Source organism: Oncorhynchus mykiss, chromosome Y, assembly GCF_013265735.2.
Source record: "Oncorhynchus mykiss isolate Arlee chromosome Y, USDA_OmykA_1.1, whole genome shotgun sequence".
NCBI lineage: Eukaryota > Metazoa > Chordata > Actinopteri > Salmoniformes > Salmonidae > Oncorhynchus > Oncorhynchus mykiss.
In genome coordinates this window covers 862,430-882,614 of record NC_048593.1, presented here as the reverse complement: position 1 = coordinate 882,614, position 20,185 = coordinate 862,430, and the positions used below count along the sequence as shown (strand labels likewise).

General features: G+C 43.5%; 1 protein-coding gene across 4 annotated transcripts in view; it reads left to right on the top strand.

Moving 5' to 3' along the window:
- Nucleotides 1-20,185, top strand: part of LOC110509502 (rap guanine nucleotide exchange factor 1) — a 94,239-nt gene that overhangs the window by 55,372 nt on the left and 18,682 nt on the right. For 3 of the 4 annotated variants that reach the window (XM_021590399.2, XM_021590400.2, XM_021590402.2), the window contains exons 3-11: nucleotides 215-393; nucleotides 2,794-2,950; nucleotides 3,408-3,496; nucleotides 3,582-3,734; nucleotides 6,535-6,594; nucleotides 10,958-11,072; nucleotides 11,404-11,590; nucleotides 14,366-14,908; nucleotides 17,846-18,063. In XM_021590399.2, coding sequence (XP_021446074.2) covers nucleotides 215-393; nucleotides 2,794-2,950; nucleotides 3,408-3,496; nucleotides 3,582-3,734; nucleotides 6,535-6,594; nucleotides 10,958-11,072; nucleotides 11,404-11,590; nucleotides 14,366-14,908; nucleotides 17,846-18,063 — 1,701 coding nt within the window. The remainder of the gene's footprint in view (nucleotides 1-214; nucleotides 394-2,793; nucleotides 2,951-3,407; nucleotides 3,497-3,581; nucleotides 3,735-6,534; nucleotides 6,595-10,957; nucleotides 11,073-11,403; nucleotides 11,591-14,365; nucleotides 14,909-17,845; nucleotides 18,064-20,185) is intronic. The other variant, XM_021590401.2, reaches the window with a different exon arrangement.

Sequence of the window (20,185 nt, the reverse complement as noted above, 5' to 3'; positions counted from 1 at the left end):
ATGTTTCATTGTGTTCATTGGGGCCATTATTTGATTTGATTTATTAGGATCCCTATTAGTCGATGCGAATGGCGATAGATTATTGCGATAGAAAATGACAACCGGTTCGAATAGTACCTCCCCGATTCACTGTTTCCATCCTTTTGTTGCCTACTGAAAACGACTTAGATTTCCTCTAAGCTTGGCCATGATTTTCATTCATTCTGTTCTGTAGAAGGTGAGTCGGCTGGAGGAGCAGGAGAAGGAGGTGGTGAGCGCTCTGCGTTACTTCAAGACCATAGTAGACAAGATTATGGTGGAGAAGAAGGTGCTGGAGATGTTGCCTGGCTCGGCCAGCAAGGTCCTGGAGGCCATTCTACCCCTGGTGCAGGTGGAGGCCCGGATAACACACAGGTATGTGGGCTGAGAATGTAGAAGGCCTTATAGTGAGCACAAGATGTTTAAAATGTCTTTTCAATCAAAAAGATGCATTTTCAACGTGTCTTCAATGTATAGGGGGCTAGCATGCAAAATAGTATGCAGGTAAAAGTAGATGGGCTTAGGTGAGTATTTAACATAGGTTAGTGGGATCTTAGTCTGTCATTTCTCATATATTGTAGCCCAGGCATGTTGCAACTTAGTGATATGGGCTTTGTGCTACATCACAAAGCATTCTTGCAGATTTGCCACAAAATAACAGAAACAAATGGTGGCCCCAAGATGTAACTTCATTTTGAGATTTGGGTGAGATATCCCTTTATCTATTAGATTCCTTACCCTGTAAGCAGTCTATGGACAAGGTATGACAGCGATCCGTGCTTTGGTTTTGTTTACCTGGCCACTGTTTCAAATTCAACATTTTTAGCATTTGTGGCACAAATCCAATGGTGTGATCGCTAACTGCTAGCTAGCTGCTTGTGGCTGCTAGAAGTAATGTGTCCTGTTGTAACATTTCTCTAAAAAAGGTACGGATGTTGCAAAATGATCAGGATCTACACTTGACATATATGTGTACCATACCGGGGCATATGGTATTTCAAGTGCACACATGGAGCGCTATTTCTTTAAAAATAAAACTGCATTTGGGCACACAAAACAATTTAGGGTCTTGATTCCAGGAGGAGATTGATTGTCTCTGCTGTAAGCGAGAAGCTTGATCTTGCCGTCTAGCAAGTTAGCAAACCAAATACATAGCTGGAGCCCTGAGCAAATCTAATTTATTTGGCACATCTTAGATAGCTAACTTATAGTTAAACAGTGGCATAGTATGCACCCCCGTATTGAAAATCATACCAAAGGTATGTATAGATATCGTGGTGTATGGTATATTGCCCGAGCCTAATAGTGAGGCATAATCACCTTCCTGGACTATTCAGTGTACATCTTGACCGGTCAGGTATTTCATACCATCGTGTTCATGTTGTCCCTATTAATCTTTTCATCTGGGATGTGACTCCCTGTGGTGGAAAAATGTACTCGACCGTAGCTGTTCAGAACACTTACAGCTGGTTAGAAAGACAACCGGGTCGCATTCATTAGTGCACACCGTAACAAAATGTTTTGTAACAGAAAACAAAGTTCAGGTAGTCCCTCCCCCTGTTTCAGTCCTTTTTCTTCTGTTTGGTGCCAAATGAATATGGCCAAGAACAAATCCTTCACTTAACAGTATATTTTATAGAACAGTCTTTCTTTGAAAGAGAGACTTGTAGTTCTCCCCCCTGGAATGGCTGTGCTTGCCAGAACTAGCGTACTGCTAGCACAGCGCCATCAGTCATTGTTGAAGGGGGTCAGATGTGACAGGTTTTGTATCCGGACCCTGTTTTTAGTGCTGAGTGACAGATAGTGCTTACAGTGGTTGAGGAATGGGTCTCTGGGGGCCTGACCTCCTCAACTCACACACACATACACACACATCAGCCTCCTTGTGCTTTTCCAGCCGCAGACCCCAAACCCGATAATACTTCTCAGGCCCCTCAGGTCAAACTCACACTCCCCAAGTTAACATGCCTATCGTAATAACCATACAGGTCTAGATCACCGATCACACCCCAGCCTCAGGGACTCAAGTCCTACGCCTCTGCTTCTGGAAGAACCTGGGTCCAGTGCCCATTTTCATAAAGAGTCAGATCTAGGATCAAGTCCCCACTGTCCATGTAATCTTAATTATTGTGATTTAAAAGGAAAAAGTGATTGAGATGCTTATGAATACAACCCCAGTTGTTATTGCTGAGTTATTTACTTGATTCTCCTCTTGCCTGTGTAGTTAGTTCATCCTGGCTACTAGCCATAGTCTTTGGCTCCACTTTGCCCATACAGCCCCCAGCCCAAATGTAGCTGTGTCATAGAAATATAATCTATAGATGGGGCTTGGAACCACTAACCCTGACAATTTGACTAGTAAACTCACGGGGAGGCTCGTTCTATAGATTATATTTCTATGAGCTGATTCCTGTAGAGGCAGTGGAGGGATATTCCAGAGTTGTGAATCAGCTGCAACGTGTTGGAACTGGTCTGAACCTTCACCACACCCTACTGTTTCTCAATGCTCAATTCAGCACAGACACTATACTGTAGTTACCAACCAGACAATTCCCTCCAGCACACAAACACATTCTGCATTTAATACCACCACAGGGGAAATATTGAGTTAACCCCATGTGTGGATACATCTGGCTGTTGAAAAGACCCTAGTAGTCCTTTAGTCTAGTTGTCTGTGTTATCAATCTATGGAGTCTGACATGAAATGTCGTCGTCCACGCCCTCCCACCCCCTATCCCACCTATCACTCGTGACTTCCCCCTTCTCTCTCCTTAGTTCGGCGGTGTCGTCGTGTCACAACCGTGTGTACCAGAGCCTGGCCAACCTGATCCGCTGGTCCGACCAGGTCATGCTGGATGACATCGACCTGGACGACAAGGACAACGTGGTCGCGGTCACCACCGTTATCAAGGCTGTGCTAGACGGGGTCAAGGTGAGAAGAGACGGTCGTGGGAATGTGAAACGATAGTTTTCAGCTCTCCGGGGCTCACAGAGGGTCATATTCCCTGTTTCCCCCTTGCAGACCTGGGTTGAATACATTTGTCAAATATGCCTACTTTCAAATACTTAAGCTGTAGTTGATTTAGTTTGCCTGGTACAAAGGAACCATTGTTTAAGTCCCAAAAGTACAAATGCCAAGCTGAATCAAGTGCATCTCAAATGTAATTTTGTTTAACCAGGTAGTCCCATTGAGGTCAGAAGACCTCTTTCCCATGTGAAACCTGGTCAAATTCTTTAACAAGTCATTCAATATGATAGTGTATTGGACACTATTTTAACCTCTGTCCCTTATAATAAATTGACACCACTTACAACAGTAGTTGTAGTGTGTAATGTACATTACATGAATATCAATAGTTGTTGATTGGAGTTGTGTGCTTTTCTTAAAGGAACTGGTCAAACTCACCATAGAGAAACAGGAGCAGCCCTCGCCCACCACTCTCAACAAACCACCACCACCTATTGCCACACCTGAGAGGTAAGTGGACGTGCACAAACACCCCTACATACACACCAGACTTGACCATTTCTCTCACTCACACATTCTCCTGTTATGTCTCCAGCACATCTGAGTTGCCCCTGACGGAACGGGAGCGGGAGATCCTGAGTAAGACTACGCCCACTGTCCCGCCCACCGAGGCTATGACGGACATGGCAGAGGAGGACATAGCCCCGCCCAAACCCCCCCTCCCTGGCCTGAAGATGGATGCGCTCAGGTTAGGAACATTGGGAGGCCATCTTTAGATGTTATCGACATCAATAGTATGCAGCAGGTCCCACTAGACCGAATCTTTGGGCCTTTTGCTTTTATGGCCTAGTTTTAACGCTAGGGCCCACAGTTTTCCTGGTCAAGTCAGGTGGTGAGAAGAAACTCAGGGTCTTATTTATGGTGTATTCAAAATGTTAAAATAAACTTATAGGGCTTCATCTTCTCATCCACCTGTCTTCATCTGCAATTAATTGAATTTGCTTTGAGATATAAAAAAATATTTAAAAAAACATTGGAGGCGAGGAAGCTACTTTAGACTATTGAGATGCACCCATTTGAGAGTGGTCTGTTCGTCTTTAAGCGTTCATGTAGATCAACTTTTTCACTCATGAAAAACTTTTCATCATTACGGAACATTCCGCCCCCCTTCGAACGTCCGGCTGGATAATGCCATCTATCGGCGTACTGTAGACCCATGCAACCTCCCCCACCACGGTCTTATGTAGAAAGAGAAGTTCCCCCCCCTTCCCACAGTCTATAAGAAGGAACCGGACATGGTCCTGCAATCTGGACTGTCTGCGGTCAGAAAAAGCAGAAGCGGGTCTGCAGACCGCATTGTGTCAGCGACTGCTTCTGTGATCCTGTAGCATTAGAACTTCTGAACTTGTTCTTCAGTGTAGGCAAATCTGTTTTTAAACTGAACAAGAATATAACGTGTTAGTCCCATGTTTCATGAACTTAAACAAAAGATCCCAACAAATTTCCATACGCACAAAAAGTGTTTCTCTCAAATTTTCTGTACAAATTTGTTTACATCCCTGTTAGTGAGCATTTCTCCTTTGCCAAGATAATCCATCCACCTGACAGGTGGGGCATATCGAGAAGCTAATTAAATAGCATGATCATTACACAGGTGCACCTTGAGCTGGGGACAATATAATTCACACAACTTCACAGATGTCTTAAGTTTTAAGGCAGCGTGCAATTGGAATGCTGACTGCAGGAATGTCCACCAGAACTGTTGCCAGAAAATGGAAATAAGCCACCTCCGTCGTTTTAGTGAATTTACTTCCAACCGACCTCACAACTGCAGACCACGTGTAACCACGCCAGTCCAGGACCTCCACATCCGGTTTCTTCACCTGCGGGATCATTTAAGACCAACCACCCCGGACAGCTGATGAAACTGTGGGTTTGCACAACCAAAGAATTTCTGCATAAACTGTCAGAGACCGTCTCAGGGAAGCTTACCTGCTTGCTCGTCGTCCTGACTATGTTTCAGCGTCGTAACCGACTTCAGTGGGAAAATGCTCACCGTCGATGGCCACTGACACGCTGGAGAAGTATGCTCTCCACAGATGAATCCCGGTTTCAACTGTACCGGGCAGATGGCAGACAGCGTATATGGCGTTGTGTGGGCGAGCGGTTTGCTGATGTAAACATAGTGTCCCATGGTGGCAGACCAAACCCAAACTACTGACAACGAACACTATTGCATTTTTTCGATTTGCAATTTGAATGCACAGAGATACTGTGACGAGATCCTTAGGCCCATTGTCGTGCCATTCATCCACCACCATCACCTCATGTTTCAGCACGATAATGCACAGCCCCATGTCGCAAGGATCTGTACAAAATTCCTGGAAGCTGAAAATGTCCCAGTTCTTCCGTGGCCTGCATACTCACCAGACATGTCACCCATTGAGCATGTTTGGGATGCTCTGGGTCGACATGTACGACAGCGTGTTCCAGTTCATGCCAATATCCAGCAACTTCGCACAGCCATTGAAGAGGAGTGGGACAACATTCCACAGGCCACAGACAGCCTGATCAACTCTATGCAAAGGAGATGTGTCACGCTGCACGAGGCAAATGGTGGTCACACCAGATACTGACTGGTTTTTTGATCCGCGCCCCTACTTTTTTTAAAGGTTTCTGTGACCAACAGATGCATATCTGTATTCCCAGTCATGTGAAATCCATAGATTAGGGCCTAATGAATTTATTTCAATTGACTGATTTTCTTATATGAACTGTAACTCAGTAAATTGTTGCATGTTGCGTTTATATTTTTATTCAGTATAGAATTCTACCAAAGAGGAAGTGAAGCGAAGATACAACTGAAAACGTTGACTAAGTCAACATGAATCATTTTTTATTGACTTGAGGTGAGGGTTTATTTATGAACTAAGCCTAATTGAGTCTGTGAAACTCACTTTCATAGTATCTCATCTGCTACTAAGGATGTGTCTCAAATAGCACCCTAATCCCTATGTAGTGCACTACTTTTGACCAGTGCCCCATAGTGTTCTAGTTAAAATCAGAGCATTATATAAGGTATTCGCTATGTAGTACAGTATATATTTTTTTAACAGTGCCCATAGGGATTTAGTTAAAAGTAGTGCACTATTTAGGGAATATGGTGCCATTTGGGACATCCACAGTCTGGTTTTTCCACATTGACAATGTTCAGACTTTTAAAACATTTCATCTCAAAGGGGAATTCTAATAATCTAGAATTTTTAAGCCTAGAAGATCTTCCTCTCTTAAATTGAAAAGGATAGTCATAAGAGGTTGGAAACTGAGGGTTATAGGCAGGCAGTCACTTATTCAGTCACTGTGTGCTTAAGGAAGCAGAGCTTTGACAAATCCATAGACCTTGGGCTTAGCCAGTAGATCAGATAATATGACAACTAGGATTTTGAATTGCACTGCTGTCTCTCTTTTTCTCCCTCTTCCTCCCGCTCTCTCACTTCATATTTTTTTCTGTGCTTTCTATCCCTCTCTCCATGTCTGTTGGGAAACAGAGCACACTTGGCTACTGACCACTTTGTAGCTGCCCAAAGGAGATCCACAAAGACTGACACGTATGTTAGCCTATAGGGTCATTCCCCTGCATCATGAAATCCTGCCCCCTTTATAACTATCCAATCCGGATCCCAGAAGTGTCTTGATTGCTAGAGGAACTGATTAGTGGAGTGCTGTATCTTGCACGTTTGAGTTCCTAATTATGCGTCATTGCCTCATGGCGCACAATGAAGCCCACGTCCAATCAGGGGAAAGCTTGGTGCATGATTGTGTACCAATGATGTTATGTAATCATACATACAGTGGAAGTCTGAAGTTTACATACACCTTAGCTGAATACGTTTAAACTCAGTCTTTCACAATTCCTGACATTTAATCCTAGTAAAAATCCCTGTCTTAGGTCAGTTAGGATCACCACTTTATTTTAAGAATGTGAAGTGTCAGAATAATAGTAGAGAGTGATTTATTTCAGCTTTTATTTCTTTCATCACATTCCCAGTGGGTCAGAAGTTTACATACACTCAATTAGGATTTGGTAGCATTGCCTTTACATTTTTTACTTGGGTCAAATGTTTCAGGTAGCCTTCCACAAGCTTCCCACTTGGGTGAATTTTGGCCCATTCCTCCTGACAGAGCTGGTGTAACTGAGTCAGGTTTGTAGGCCTCCTTGCTCGCACACGCGTTTTCAGTTCTGCCCACACATTTTCTATAGGATTGAGGTCAGGGCTTTGTGATGGCTACTCTAATACCTTGACTTTGTTGTCCTTAAGTCATTTTGCCACAACTTTGGAAGTATGCTTGGGGTCATTGTCCATTTGGAAGACCCATTTGCGACCAAGCTTTAACTTCCTGAATGATGTCTTGAGATATTGCTTCAATATATCCACATAATTGTCCTCCCTCATGATGCCATCTATTTTGTGAAGTGCACCAGTCCATCCTGCAGCAAAGCACCCCCACAACATGATGCTGCCACCCCCGTGCTTCACGGTTGGGATGGTGTCCTTCGGCCTACAAGCCTTCCCCTTTTTCCTCCAAACATAACGGTGGTCATTCTGGCCAAACAGTCCTATTTTTGTTTCATCAGACCAGGGGACATTTCTCCAAAAAGTACGATCTTTGTCCCCATGTGCAGTTGCAAACCGTAGTCTGGATTTTTTTATGGCGGTTTTGGAGCAGTGGCTTCTTCCTTGCTGAGCGGCCTTTCAGGTTACGTCGATATATTGATTTGCACTATGCACTATTAGCCTATGAGAAGCTTCTAAAGCCATGACATCATTTTCTGGAAATGTCCAAGCTGTTTAAAGGCACAGTCAACTTAGTGTATGTAAACTTCTGACCCACTGGAATTGTGATACAGTGAATAATAAGTGAAATAATCTGTAAACAATAGTTGGAAAAATGACTTGTGTCATGCACAAGTAGATGTCCTACCCAACTTGCCAAAACTATAGTTTATTAACAAGAAATTTGTGGAGTGGTTGAAAACAAGTTTTAATGACTCCTACCTAAGTGTATGTAAACTTTCGACTTCAACTGTATCTATGTGTCTATGGTATCTTGAATGTCATCCATTTCTAGGGTTGGGGTCAATTCCATTTAAAAGTGTTCAACACAGGATTTTCTTCATTTCAGAGATTGTCCATAATACTAGTGGGGAAATAATACTGTGAAACACTATCATTTCACAATTGGCACAAGATGTATATTGGACATTTTCTGACATTATTATACAAAAATTCAAACAAATCCTATGTGTAACATTAAAAAGGTACACCAAATGGAATTTCAGTGTACTTCCTGAATTGACTGGAATTGAAATGAAGCTGACCCCAACCCTGTTACTTTCCTTGTCATGGTCTCCATGGCTTGCTGATTTTATGCTGTGCCTTTAACCTGACATTGGCTTGTGGTGATTGCAGTGTGATAACCTGGAAGGACCAACTTCCGGATGTCATTGAAAACGAGGCATTAAGCACGTAATGCTGATTTTTACCAGAGGTGTGGATTCGAGTCACATGACTTGGACTCAAGTCTGACTCGAGTTACATTTGATGACTTGACCTGATAGTTTATTTTCTAACTTGAGACTTGACAAGACACGGGACTCAACTTTGACTTGAGACTGATGGCTTTAAATGATCTGGCCAGGTTTGTCACTCTTTTTGTGTGCACAGAGTCTCCGTGGATTACTCTCCATGCAGCCAGAGACCGTATCACACTTGGGGGGGAAAAATGTGTTGGCTAGTGAAACGCTTACTTGGCTCTCTAATTTGACCAGCAAATTGTCAATCAACAAGCTAGCGTATTGAGAAGGTTATTTTAATCGGCTACATATAGACGGATGTATCTTAAAACAAAAGGCTACCTGGTGATTTCATATTTCAGATAGGCCTAATTTGGGTGGGTTATAATGATATCCCTCAGTGGTGGTACTGGCTATAAGTCTAAAGATAGCTTTAACATTGCACTACCTTCGATACTTATGGGATGAAGATGTAACATATTCTGGAAAATACATTTTTGTGGGGAAGAAAAAGGCTACAGACAGATCATGCTTTCCATTCAGTCCTGCAAACTCTGCCGCATGTAGGTAGGCCATATCATCTTGCTTACTCTGGACTCCAGAGAAGTGACAATGTGACATAATATCCCTAGTTGATATTGACTGCTAACATGAATGGCTTTAAGCTCAAAATGCAGGTGTAAAACGCAGTTTATTTCTGTGTCTTGCATTTTGAATATGCATCTGCGTTTATGGCTGTAATGACAGGCTACATTTGGCAGTGATTGCGCGCATGCGCAATGTGCATGCGCGGGTGTCGCAAGCTTTGAACCACTGCTTTTTGGGGGTCCCAGGTCAAAAGGTTTGGAAACCACTGAACTACCGAACAGATGGCTGATTTTCTGTACAGCTGTCTATAGGATCGGGTACGGCGGAAACGTAAAATTGTAGGGAGAGAGACTTGCCATACATTAATATTCAGCCCCACATAAACGAGGTGCTCAAGAATATGAACCCATTACTTTGCAAGCTAACCAGCAATGGGGCATCAAGCAACAATTACTAGCATCGGCCGACTGGGCTTCTGGTACGTCAAAATTGCTTGAAATGTATAATTGACTTGCAATTGGAATATGTTTAAATGAAAAATCAATGTGTTGTAGACAAAATAATGAAAGGGCTGTCTGGTAGCCTCAATAAATAAACAAAGATTGGTAGTTGAACAAGTCCTTGTCTGTGTGTGTGTGTGTGTGTATATATATATATATATATATAATATTTTTGTATTAATTTTTTTAATTATTTTTTTTTACTTGAAAAAACTTGACTCAATTTGACTTGCTCTTTGTATGGAAGACTTGGACTTTACTCAAGACTGGACTTGGGACTTGATTTGAGACTTGGACCTTGAGACTTGCTTGTGACTCGAATAATAGTGAATTGGTCCCACCTCTGGATTTGACCATAATAACCCCTCAGTAACCAGGTTTCCATCCAACCTTTTTATGCGAGCAAAGTACATGTTGGAAACAGCACAACTTTCCATATGTCGACAAAACAAAATACGCTAGACAAGGTCTGTAAAATGTATTACGCGAGAGATGGCAATGGAAATGCCTTTATGCGCCAATATTGATATAATAACCATCATATAGAAGTCAAATTATATTCACGCGATGATATGTTGTGTGGTCCTCCCACTACAACTCGATAAAGAATGCAGTTTATTAGGCTATAGATTGAATAAGTTATGATGAACTTCACGGTGGTGAAAGTGCATGGAGTGATTAATGCTGCTTTCCAATAAATATCTAGGGTCTTATTCTAGTGTCAATGATGATCGATGCTTTGGCTGCCTTTAGACAAATAAAAATAATCTCTCTCTTTTGTCCATAATAATGTCATCGTGTAGGCTATCCCACCTGCACTGTATCTGCCAGCTGTTGGCTAGAGCACACGAGCCAAGACCAGAGTGGGCATATACACAACATTTATTTTTGACAAAACTATCAGTGGAGTTGAAAACACGATGGAAACCCATTCAAATGTTTATGTGCACTAGGTCATTTCATCTGCAACAGGTCAATTTAATGGAAACTCATCTCTGGTGGGGAAATGTGCATATTGTTTTTATGCGGATTGTAGTATCGTCACATGAAAATCTGTCGCCAATTGGATGGAAATGTAGCTACTGTCATCCAGCTCAAGGAGCAGTAAACTGTTTGTGTGTATACCAATGCCCCTACTTGTATTTGTGAGCCTGGTTGGGCATCAGAAGCCCGAAAAACAGGGTTGGGGTCAATTTGAATTGAAGTCAGTCAATTCATAAAGTAAACTGACATTCAAATTGACCCCATACATTGCCGAAAAATGTCCTTTCTCACTGATGGTCCTACATCCTACTTCGCTCTCTCCAGTCCTCCTCCGGCCCTGCCCCCAAAGAAGCGCCAGTCGGCCCCGTCGCCCACCCGGGTGGCAGTGGTGAGCCCAATGAGCCGTGGCTCCAGCCTGCCCTGCAGCGTCCATAGACGGGTACCAACACACACACCTCACCAGAGACACATACCAGTACTTTGTAAGGTTATTGTTGAGTAACACCCACATATTCCACTTGTCCAATGGTAATGGTAGTACAGTGGTCTAGAGAAACTTTGTCAGAGTATGGTGTTGAATAGGGTGGATTACCAGGCGATTATAATGGGCCGATACAGACTAGTGATCAAACTTGATTAGGCCAGCCATTAACAGATCCTAAGCTCCACAAAGGTATCTCTTATTTCCTGAAACTGTGTTGCTGACATCTGTGTCTGTTTTTCATTGTGTTTGTCTGTCCACCTGCCTGTTTGTCTCTGTGTCTTTGCAGCAGCAGGACTATGAGCAGGAGTTCCTCCAGAGGCGTTTCTCAGGCGGTAGCCAGTCGTACAGGGGCAACTCCCCGCGCCTCTCGCCCTGCAGCAGCATGGGAAAGCTCAGCAAGTCTGACGAGCATCTCTGCTCCATGGAACAGGACAGCGGACAGTGCTCCCAAAATACTAGTTGTGAGACGCTGGGTAGGGATGCACACACACGCATATATAGATAGAGATATATATATATATATATATATATATATATATATATATATATATATATATATATATATATATATATACACACACATGCATGCAGTTGAAGTTGGAAGTTTACATACACATAGGTTGGATTCATTAAAACTCATTTTTCAACCACCCCACAAATTCACTGTATCACAATTCCAGTTGGTCAGAAGTTTACAAACTTGACTGTGCCTTTAAACAGCTTGGAAAATCCAGACAATGATGTCATGGCTTTAGAAGCTTCTGATAGGCTAATTGACATCATTTGAGTCAATTGGAGGTGTACCTTTGGATGTATTTCAAGGCCTACTGTAAATCTCAGTGCCTCTTTGCTTGACATCATGGGAAAATCAAAAGAAATCAGCCAAGACCTCAGAAAAAAAATTGTAGACCTCCACAAGTCTGGTTCTTCCTTGGGAGCAATTTCTAGACACCTAAAGGTACCACGTTCATCTGTACAAACAATAGTCCGCAAGTTTAAACACCATGGGACCACACAGCCGCCATACCGCTCAGGAAAGAGACGCATTTTGTCTCCTAGAGATGAACGTACTTTGGTGCGAAAAGTGCAAAACAATCCCAGAACAACAGCAAAGGACATTGTGAAGATGCTGGAGGAAACAGGTACAAAAGTATCTATAGTCACAGTAAAACGAGTCCTATATCGACGTAACCTGAAAGGCCGATATGCAAGGAAGAAGCCACTGCTCCAAAACCGCCATAAAAAAGCCAGACTACGGTTTGCAATTGCACATGGGGACAAAGATCGTACTTTTTGGAGAAATGTCCTCTGGTCTGATGAAACAAAAATAGTACTGTTTGGCCAGAATGACCATCGTTATGTTTGGAGGAAAAAGGGGGAGGCTTGCAACCCGAAGACACCATCCCAACTGTGAAGCACGGGGGAGGCAGCATCATGTTGTGGGGGTGCTTTGCTGCAGGAGGGTCTGGTGCACTTCACAAAATAGATGGCATCATGAGGGAGGACAATTATGTGGATATATTGAAGCAACTTCTCAAGACATCAGTCAGGAAGTTAAAGCTTGATAACAAATGGGTCTTCCAAATGGACAATGACCCCAAGCATACTTCCAAAGTTGTGGAAAAATGGCTTAAGGACAACCAAGTCAAGGTATTGGAGTAGCCATCACAAAGCCCTGACCTCAATCCTATAGAAAATGTGTGGGCAGAACTGAAAACGCTTGTGCGAGCAAGGAGGCCTACAAACCTGACTCAGTTACACCAGCTCTGTCAGGAGGAATGGGCCAAAATTCACCCAACTTATTGTGGGAAGCTTGTGGAAGGCTACTCAAAACATTTGACCCAAGTAAAAAAAAAAGGCAATGCTACCAAATCCTAATTGAGTGTATGTAAACTTCTGACCCACTGGGAATGTGATGAAAGAAATAAAAGCTGAAATAAATTACTCTCTCTACTATTATTCTGACATTTCACATTCTTAACATAAAGTGGTGATCCTAACTGACCAAAGACAGGGAATTTTTACTAGGATTAAATGTCAGGAATTGTGAAAAACTGAGTTTAAATGTACTTGTCTAAGGTGTATGCAAACTTCTGATATATATATAGAGATATATAAAACACCCATGTAAACACACACACAAACTGTTAACATATGCTCATATACTCATTATATTCAGTCACTCCCTTTACACACATTTTGTAGCAAGAAAGATAAATACCCCCCCCCCCCACCCCACTAAAATGTACCCTTCACTAAGCCACACCCCCTTGGTTAATGTTGCAACCGGGAAGCCCAATTCCCCATTCATACCACTGGAGAAAACCCCTCACAATGATATCAAACTGTTTTTTTTACTACACAATAAAATTCAACACAGACTACCCCTTGCTAATCAGGAGACTCTTGGGTATGTTGTGGTCATTACAATTGGTTCACAGGAACCTGGTAAAATGAAATGTGTAGCGTGGCTAGTATGGATGGCTCTAATTATGCACTGTCAGCATGGCGTCAAAGCTACAAACCCCTTTTGGAGCTAACTAGTGCGCTCATCATATTCTGATGTTGACAGCAGATGTTATATTCATTATATAACTAACTTAGCCAGTTAATATGTTTGCTAGCTAACTAGCTAGCTTTAGTAACGTTTTCAATGGTTGCCAATGAGACCGAGCTAGCTGACTAGCTCTCAGTGAGGTGGAGGGAGAGGATGACTCGCTGTGGGACTCAGGGAGGGGAGACAGGGTGGTGACCCCCGAGGGGGCGGGGATAGCAAACAAGCCAACAAAAGTATCATTTTGGGTTAAAATAAATGCTCCGTCAACAGGTTCTGCATTTCAGGAATCAATGGCAAGTACCCCTGGTGCACTGTTAAGTTATTTATTTAAGTTATTTAGCCATTTAAACAATACATTTTTTCATGAAAATCATGTTTTTGCCATAGCCCTCATTGGCTTCCATGCATTTGAAATGAGAGCTTGTCTGAGGATGACGGACACGAGCTTGGTTAGAGACAGTTATTATCCAACGGAGAGCTGTGATTGGTTGGCCCAAATTCTGGGGGCGGGGCATTTTTTTTACGTGTACACTTATCATACCCAGAGGCATATTCTCTCACACATGAGAGCACTCTATTTTTAAAATACTCACTTCGAATGTCAACAGCTTAACCGTAACCACCAATACTGCATTTCAAAGACTGTTTCCCCCTCTCTCTTTCTCTCGATCTCTCCTCTGTTTCTCTTCAGACAACACTGAGAGTTACGACCCGGACTATGACTTCCTCCACCAGGACCTCTCAGTCTTCACTGGGGAACCTCTCGCCCCCTCAGGGGTCACCTCTCTGTCGCCCCTCCCTGAGTCCCACAGCGAGTCATCCTCCCCCGTCCCTCCTCCCACCCGCTTTAGCTCCCCACCCGCCCCCCACCCTCACCACTCCGAATACTGGACCCCCCAGCCCGGTTCTCACATCAGCCCCTTGCACCCTTGCCGCCTCAGCGCGCCTCCAGCGTTACCCCAGAAGAAGCGGCGCAGCGCCCAGGTGTCGCCCTATCCGGACGGGTGCTGGGGTGGTTCCTCGCGGGGGCCCCTCTACGAGAGGTTCCCCTCGCAGTACGATAACCTGTCGGAAGAGGAGCTGCTGCACCCCACGCCCCCCTTCCCCCTCTTCACGCCCATCTCACCCATGCCCCAGAGCAATGGGGGAGTGTTTGTGGCCCAGTACCTGGCCAGCGAGAACGCAGACGTTCCGTCTAGTCCACCGCCGTTGCCCGAGAAGAGGAACAAGCACGGTGAGTGATGGAGAGATGGGGTGTGGGGGAGAAAAGGATAGAAGGAGTGGAGAGAGAGAATTACAGGAAAATTGAGAGAGAAGGAAAGAAAAAGAGCAGGAGGATGATTGAGGAAGGGAAGGAGATGGTTTAGGGAGATAATTGAGCAAAACACAGAGAGAGAGAAATGAAACGAGGAAGATTGAAGGAGGAAAGGATAGAGACTGAGGGAGAGAGGTGGTTAGAGTGCTAACTTAGCTGCAGTGTCATTCATTCATGACTCATGTTTAAGAAATCTGCCACAGAGAATAGAGGGAGGAAGTGTAACTCCAGGACAAGCACAATGGACTCCTGGTCCACTGGCAGTTGGGTACAGAGGTCGCAAATATGTAACTTCCTGCCAAGCTATGATGTCATTTCCTGTTGACATTTTTTATATTTACATTTTTGTCATTTAGTGGACGCTCCAGAGCGGAAATCGAACCCACAACCATTGTTCCCTCTAAGCTGTTTGGGCGCAGTAGCCCCGCATAAATATTAGCCCACAGAGAGAAGCACGAGATTGAGTTTCACTCAACTTTCTGGAGCAGTGGTCACCAACGGGTCGATCTCCAGTCGATCGCAAAACATTTCTGTAAACAACGGTAGATGCATCCGATTTCTGTTGGCTGATTTCTGCACCCGATTCCACTGCCCTGCACTCCAGGTAGGCGAACGTACCGCCTTCCTAGCGTGCCCAGAGTACAAATCAACTGCGCTATAGGCCTACCGCTGGCCAATCAGATGGCTTAGATGACCATGTCTGCAGTAATGTAGCAGGCATCAAAGAAAGCTACAGCAAAGTTGATACTCTGATATTTCAAAACGTTTAAAACCATGGCTGGAGAGAGACTGTCAACGAATACAGCAAAGAGATGCTGTTTTTATGTGTGAGTTCATGTTTAAGTTGTTACTCAGAAAAGTGTTGACAGTTCTAAGCCATAAAATGCGTATTCTTCCTATTTCCACTCAGCGCTACAACAAGCACTGCAGCAGTAATGAATGAGTAGGAAAGTGTATCTATAGGCTTGTGGTGTTATTATTATTCTACACCTGCATTGCTTGCTGTTTGGGGTTTTAGGCTGGGTTTCTGTACAGCACTTTGAGATTTCAGCTGATGTACGAAGAGCTATATAAATACATTTGATTTGATTAGCGGCCAGGGTCTTTTTTAAAACTGAGGAATATTTCACTTTCTCAGTTCATTGGAGTAACAACATGAATTTGTGCATGAGGCAGAAATAATGCTCTAGTTTTGCCATCATCTGGAAGACTCTGTCCCTTATTGGTAAGGTATAGCGGAGGGATGTTGAGAGGTGGACCCTCAGTCTGCTGCTCTCTCCCTCCTCTGAGACGGACCATTTCGATGCAGGCACCATCAGCCCAATAAAATAAAAAGCAAATTCTTTAAATGTATGCTCACTCAGCTGTGCTTCACAAGTAATAGAACCAATCAATTACCAGTGCGATCATACGTCAAATTTTGAAATCATTTTTTAAAAATGTCCCCGAACAAGAATGCATTGGTAGGGCAATTCAAGCAAAGCCAATGTGGGCCTATAGCTCACTGCACAAACCTCATTGCTGTTTTTAGTTGGTTAATGTTGCATAGGTTTACATGTTTAAGTCGTGTAAAAAAATACATCTGAGCTGTAGATCTCTGTTTGCATTTTGAATCCCAAGTGATCTTGACCCAGAAAAGGTTGGTGACCACTGTTCTAAAGTTTTCCCTGTTAACGTTTCCCTTTACTGTGGGTATTGTGATCAAATCAACGCAATGTTAGTCACTTTCAATGCAACATACCGAAACAAAACTAACTATGCAAGAGATTTTGTTGCAAAATGCATCGGAGTAGGATTCTATTGCATTGACATGCTCTACTCAGCCCATACTCTACACAGACCGGTGTGGTATAAAAAATCTATTATGGATCTCTGCCGTTTACTTTGAACTGGACTGTGTTAACAGCATGAGCGGTCGTGAGTAGATTAGCTTGTTTTGAGGTCAAAGCGAAAGCTGCATGCAGCCAAGTGTGCATTTTGTTCATATCCTTTGCTAGTTAGTGAGTTATTAGTCCAGTTATAGATAATTTGTAGTCAGCAATAGAGGAGTGATTGTTTTTACAAAAGCGCAAAATTCTAGACATATTTGAAAAGCGAATCAGGTAAAGAGCTTATTTTTTGCCTTAAAGGGACAGTGTTGCATTTTGAGACAGGCTTCAATAAGCTAAGTGGCCAATAGGCAGAGGGTAGCATAATTTGTCTGATTCTCTGTAATAATGATATGGGAATAATAATGCATTTTATTTTGTAAAATTAGTTTCTTGCATCAAACAACGCAATAACATGTTCAGTCACCTCATTGTCTGAAGGTGAAGTGGATAAACCAAGCCCGACATGTTTTTTCCAAAGGTCTCATGGAATGTAGGCCTACATTGAACACCACACATTGGCTGCTACTGTAGGCGGAATGATAGAACAGCTATGTCCATGTTAAAATGTTATGGGAGGCATTTTCTCCATAGTTTTTGATGGTTTTTGCGCTCAGCAAACCTGAAATTTGCTCAGTGCCCAATTTTTTTTTGAGGGAACATTGCCCACAAGCCTGGCATTGCAAGCTACATGCTCTACCAACGGATCCACTCGGGACTGTTGAACTATGATGCCACTTCCTGTCAAGCTATGCCATTCCTTGTCAAACTGACCCCTTTTAACATTACATGACCTCACTCCTATCTTAGGAACATCCAGAGCTAATATTGTGTTTAAGGGCGTTATCGTGTCTATGATTACGCTAATTCTTGCAGTTATAATTCCCTGCATCACATAAGATTGATGCATGGTAGTGTGCATATTAACATTTCGCTTGAAATAACTTTTAATGTGTCGCCGTGCCCCCCCCCCCCCCCCCCCCTTCAGTCCTGGCGTACATGCAGTTTGTGGAGGACTACTCGGAGCCCCAGCCCTCCGTGTTCTACCAGACGCCGCAGAGCGAGAGCATCTACGAGCAGAGGAACAAGCGCTTCCAGGACGTCTACGGCCTCAACGACTCCTTCAGCAGCACTGACTCGGTCCACGAGCCCCTGCCCGTACCCCTCTTCCCGCCTCCCGCCTTGCCCCCCAAGCAGAGGCAACTGGTGAGTGTCTGTCTGTGTGTGTGTTCCTCCTGAAGTCCTCACCACCCAATCACACATTATTTCACCCTTACTGACCACCCCGCCTCAGACCTCACCAGTGGAATTTCACAATCCTCCGTAGAGATTGATGCACTGGTTATGATGGTGGAGCGAGCACACTGGGAAAGCGTGGAGAATTTGGATCCAAAGGTCTCCTTTCCAGGTGGACATCCAGTCATGGTTGAGTGCTGAATGATGACATATTTTACTTGTAGGAGTTTAAGGTGATTTAACACTTAACTTAGTTTTACATCAACAATTAAATGAGGAAATGTAAAAGGTGACAGTTTAAGCCCCCTGTGGTGAAACATTGAGGTCATGGTGCTGCATGCTGTAGAAATCACAACAGTAGATATTGCCTGGAGGTCAAAGGTGAGAGGTCCGATTCCCACGGTGGTCATATGCTGTATAACACCCCAGAGGACAGTTGACCCCTGTCTATATGTCATTGGCAACCAGTGGTGTGGAACATGTGTCAACTATAAACTATTTAAACACTTGCCCCCAAATCCCCCTACCCCAAAACATGTAAATGTTGGACTACAAATTGTGCCTTCCTGTGTTATATTTAGGCCAAAATGTTTATTCTATTCTACTGAGCCATTTACTTTTATGTTCATATTCTTATGTTTCATTTCTTATTGTTGTTGTATCACTGAGAAGGAACCTGCAAGTAAGCCTCTAGTTGTACGGTGTATACCATGTGTATCCCGTACAACTAATAAAACAAAACTACCCCCTATGGAGGTGAATGTGAAGCAGGGTTGTGTTCATGAGGGCACGCAACATATAACAGTGAAATTAAATAGAGCATTTCTTATTGGACAATTCTAGGTAGTCCCTCTCCTGTTTCAGTCCTTGTTCATCAGTTTGAGGCCTGATGAACACGACCCAGAAGAAGAACTCTGAGGTAACTTGTGCTAGTGTAGTGGTTGTTGGCTGGGAAGGACAGTATTCCAGAGCTCCCTGCTTCCAGGAATCCATTCCTCGTCAATGTTCTCTTTATCTCTCCCCTCTTCTGTTCAGATCAGTCTCTCGTTCTATCTCTCCATCTACCCCCAGTCCTCTTCAGTCTGCCCAGTCTCTCTCTTTCTCGCTCTAAGTGGTGTATGTCGGTGGTAACCCCTACCAGACAAGTTGAGACTTGCCTTTCTCAATATCATTCTCTCTATCAAATCCAGTCATTTTATCTTAGTCCTGGTTGCCCTAGGTTAGTTGAGACGTCTGTCTGAATGACAGTCCGGTCGGTCAATCAGTCAATGGAGGTGGGAACCCAGGGAGAGGGGCTAAGGAGGTCAGGGGTGGTCAGATAGATTTGATTGGCCCAACCTTCTTCAGGTTAATGGAGATTGGTTCAACTTGGCTGTGGTTTGAGGTATAAAAGAGGTTAGATTCTACACACTGGTGTCATGTGGTTTGTCAGCCATTTTACTAAAGACTACACATGGGTAGAAACTAGATGGCTACTGGACTGCTCCCTTGAGTGGATTTTGCGCTTAGTGCCAAATTTATCCACAACTAGAAACCCAGAAAATGAAAATAGCCTGCTGGAGTATATTTATGTAAATCATGCATGGATGTCTGTGGGAGATTTGTGTATGTATTCCAATTCCATGCCTGGATTTCACGTTGAGATTGCACTCCTGCAGACCTCACTACAGTACAATACTATATATAACCTACCACTGAGCGACAGAGGGGTCATAATCCTCTGGTCCGCTGTTCTCCTTCTGCAAACCACCAACCACTGTCTATTGGAAGACTCCCAGCCTTTTAGTTTGAGGATTTCTGTTGTACACTTTACTGTACTGTACAGTTCAACTGTATTTCTCTCCTTGTTCCTCCTCCTCCGTCTCTCCTGGTAATCTGGGCTGGTGGTGTAGGGGGCTTGAAGAGGGTAGGATAAGCCTGTTTCTATCTCCTAGTCCTCCTCCTGCCTTCCAATAAGCCAACATGTTACAGGCTTTAAAAACTCTGACTTTACACGGCTTTGGGAAAATAAAAGCAATTTAGATGGTCTGCCAGTCGGAATCTAAGATGGCAAGAGAGAAAGCAAAAATCACATTTCTCCTGTTTCGAGGTG